We start from the raw sequence: 2,998 nt of genomic DNA, 5'->3' as shown, positions 1-2,998 counted from the left end.
CATGAAAAATAAAAGAAAAATATCTTACTGCCATTAAATCCCTTTTCTTTTGAGAAAATAAGAATGTAATCTTAAGTAAACTTTAATGAATTTTAAATTTATTTTCTTTCTAACAATTTTATGTGGAAACGCTATTGCTCATTATAGGCCCCCAAAGTACAAATAGCAGAGATTGCTATTTGTTGTATACATAATTTATCACCTGTGAAAATACCACGAAAATGAAGTAATCCACGCAACCGCAACAAAATGATAAGTTCCTTTTTGTATGTATTAAAAATGTAATTTTATACTATTTTATCCAAAACCCAAATGTTTGTAACGAATAACAGCTTGTCTTTTTATAGACGCCTGTATATCCACTTCATTGCAACAAATAGGGCTGAAGAGGGACAGACAACCTGTACGAAATGCATACCGTCGTCATAGTAAAACTGTGTCTACCGACTTCTGTGTGATTACTCCGACTACGACAATAATGTGTGATAAGTCCTCCATAGAGTCAAAAGGTAGCGTTTACAGATTCATAATGTAACATAACGTTAGAAATCAAATCACCAATCTATACAAAAAATACCAAACACACACAAAAATAAACAACAAAAATTTTAATTTAAGTAATAAAAATTTTAAGAGAAAAGCACAAAATTGCTGTATACAACTTATCACACAGTCACACACTTGATGAATAAAATAGAGTTCATTTTGTACAAAGTATTATTTTTGTGCAATGAAAGCCTCGTACAAAAGAATAGGAAGCAATCAAGAATAAAGTTACAATTTTTATGTATTTTGTTTTCAAATTTTATTAATAATACATCATTCGTAAAATTATAGGATTTAGCCACCGATTATTTTTCGAAACAAAGTGAATATAATAACTCTTTACAGAATGAAGAAATTACATATCATATTCAACATTAAAGACACAATTTCCTTAATTACTAATTAATTGTTTAGAGACAATCATAAAAATAACATTAAAAAAATATATTTAATTTTCCTCAATTGACTTTATTAAATCCACCAATATTTGAAGTTTTAGTAACTCCAAAACGAATTTTCTTTTTTCAAAAATTAAATAAACAAACTAGAACCAGAAATAACGTAGGAAAATTACAATTCCTTCGAATATTAAAAATATACCTTTAAAACTCTCGTAACAAGAAAGGACGTTACCGTTTACACCCAAACAAAGACGTAACCTGTTGGATCTCTCCTGTTTACACTTGCGATCGTTACACGCGCAGTCTTCCCATTTCGAAGCCAACTTCTGCCTGATTAGTATGGAAATTGTATTGTTACAACGTCTGCTGCATTCTATTCCTTGGAACATTTCCACGCACAGACTCCTGTAGTATCGATACGCCTCCAAACATATAGGGTCGGCTTGGCAAGTGTTTTCGGCCACTCGGCAATCGACGGGAGGTCCCGGGTCTTTGACGCGAACGGCGCGAGGATCCCAGCACGAGGACATCCTCTTGCGTATAGTTTGACAATATTCGTCGTCGCCGCAGTGACAATGCAAATAGTCGTATCCTTCGTGGGTGGTGGTCAGGTCGATAATCGATCTTCGGCATATTTCCGAGCAGTTGCCGACTAACCCGTACCTTTCCTTCTGACAACTGATGCGGTAACTGTGAAGTACCATGCCGCAGTGTAACGTGTCGGTGCATTCTTTGAGTAATACGTCACAGGTGTTATTTACTCGGGCGGTGACGCCGGACGAGTGCAGACACAGCAACAGGTACAGAAGCATGTCGACTGTGCTTCTTTGCCGCGGCCGAGCGAGTCGCCGACGATTTATATAGTCTATGTATTATATAAGTTTGCGCAAACTCGACAATATTTTCAAAATAAATTTCACTACAGAAAATAAAACAAGACTTTTGCCTTTTTTATAATTACATTTCTATTTTTGCATCCATCAATTAGCTTTTTCTCTCTTTCGATTGCAAAAGCGAATACTTTTAAGTAGAAATTATTGCGAAGAGCTAAATGTTTANAAGAAATCGATTCATAAAGGACGGAACGTATCTACCGTCTTATAGGGGGGTCGAATGTATAACAAAATGTATTATTGACCGAAATAATATTAAAATATTGTACAAAGTAAGAAATCTTGTAAAAAGACGTGTTATAGAACATTATTGTATCAAAGGATATGTAAATTGTATTAATTTAAATACCGGCGCGTGTGTTGATGCATGCTGGGATAGCTTGATAGAGTATAAAAGTATTGGCAATATAAAACTGTAATGTCCAGGTGACTCGGAAAAAGAGCCTATAAAGAGCTAAAATCTCCATATGAAACACTGAAGAAGAAGAACTGTAATGTCCGCTGATAAGCGAAATATATATGGAAAAAAAGGAAAAGTCTTTTGGACTTTATTAGTTTTAATATTATTTTATCGTGATTTTCATTAAAAATTCGATTTCTAATTTATTATCAGAATCTAAGACACATATTGCGATTTTAATACAGAATATTTTTAAAATATACTTTGAACTGAGGGGGTTAGAGCGGTGACTTCTCCCCACTTATCGGCTTCGTCGTCAGAGATGGCCTTGTTAACTGAGTGGGGAAGGGTAGTGGAGTCGTGATGAGGTGTCGATCGTATTCACAGGTGATACAATATTAAAATTAAAAAAAAACATATTTAATATAAAACAAATAATACAAATACATGCAAGTTCATTCTAAATTCCAACAAGAAAAAAGTAATAATGATGATGATGATAACATTTCCGCGTCACGACAATAAATGACGGCCGATGTCCGTCTTTTCCCGTCGGTGGGACCGCCGAAGGTCCTCAACCAGATAAAATTTCTAAGTTCTAACCTAAAACCTAAGAAGAAGTGAAATTATTCTAAGTCTAAACTAAACCGAAATAGAAGCGAATTCTTTCAAGTTAGCCTAAACCGAGAGAGAGGGAAGTAAAAATTTTCTAAGTCTTTACCTCGTTAGGAGCGGAGATCAGAAACAACGATGTTCCC

The 2,998-nt window shown here is 34.5% G+C and overlaps 1 protein-coding gene across 1 annotated transcript; it reads right to left on the bottom strand.

Moving 5' to 3' along the window:
* Positions 1-999: 999 nt before the first annotated feature.
* Positions 1,000-1,762, bottom strand: LOC111612569 (growth arrest-specific protein 1-like). The gene has a single exon (XM_023353800.1). The coding sequence runs from the start codon at positions 1,757-1,759 to the stop codon at positions 1,091-1,093; it is 669 nt and encodes a 222-aa protein (XP_023209568.1). The 5' UTR covers positions 1,760-1,762; the 3' UTR covers positions 1,000-1,090.
* Positions 1,763-2,998: the final 1,236 nt, after the last annotated feature.

Source organism: Centruroides sculpturatus, unplaced genomic scaffold, assembly GCF_000671375.1.
Source record: "Centruroides sculpturatus isolate CEXI.00-Female unplaced genomic scaffold, Cexi_2.0 scaffold1771, whole genome shotgun sequence".
NCBI classification, from domain to species: Eukaryota; Metazoa; Arthropoda; class Arachnida; order Scorpiones; family Buthidae; genus Centruroides; species Centruroides sculpturatus.
Note: the sequence above shows the minus strand (reverse complement) of the source record. Positions and strands in the feature narration are given on the sequence as shown.

Coding starts and splice junctions, on each gene's coding strand:
- LOC111612569 (XM_023353800.1), bottom strand. CDS start 1,759: ATGCTTCTGTACCTGTTGCTGTGTCTGCACTCGTCCGGCGTCACCGCC.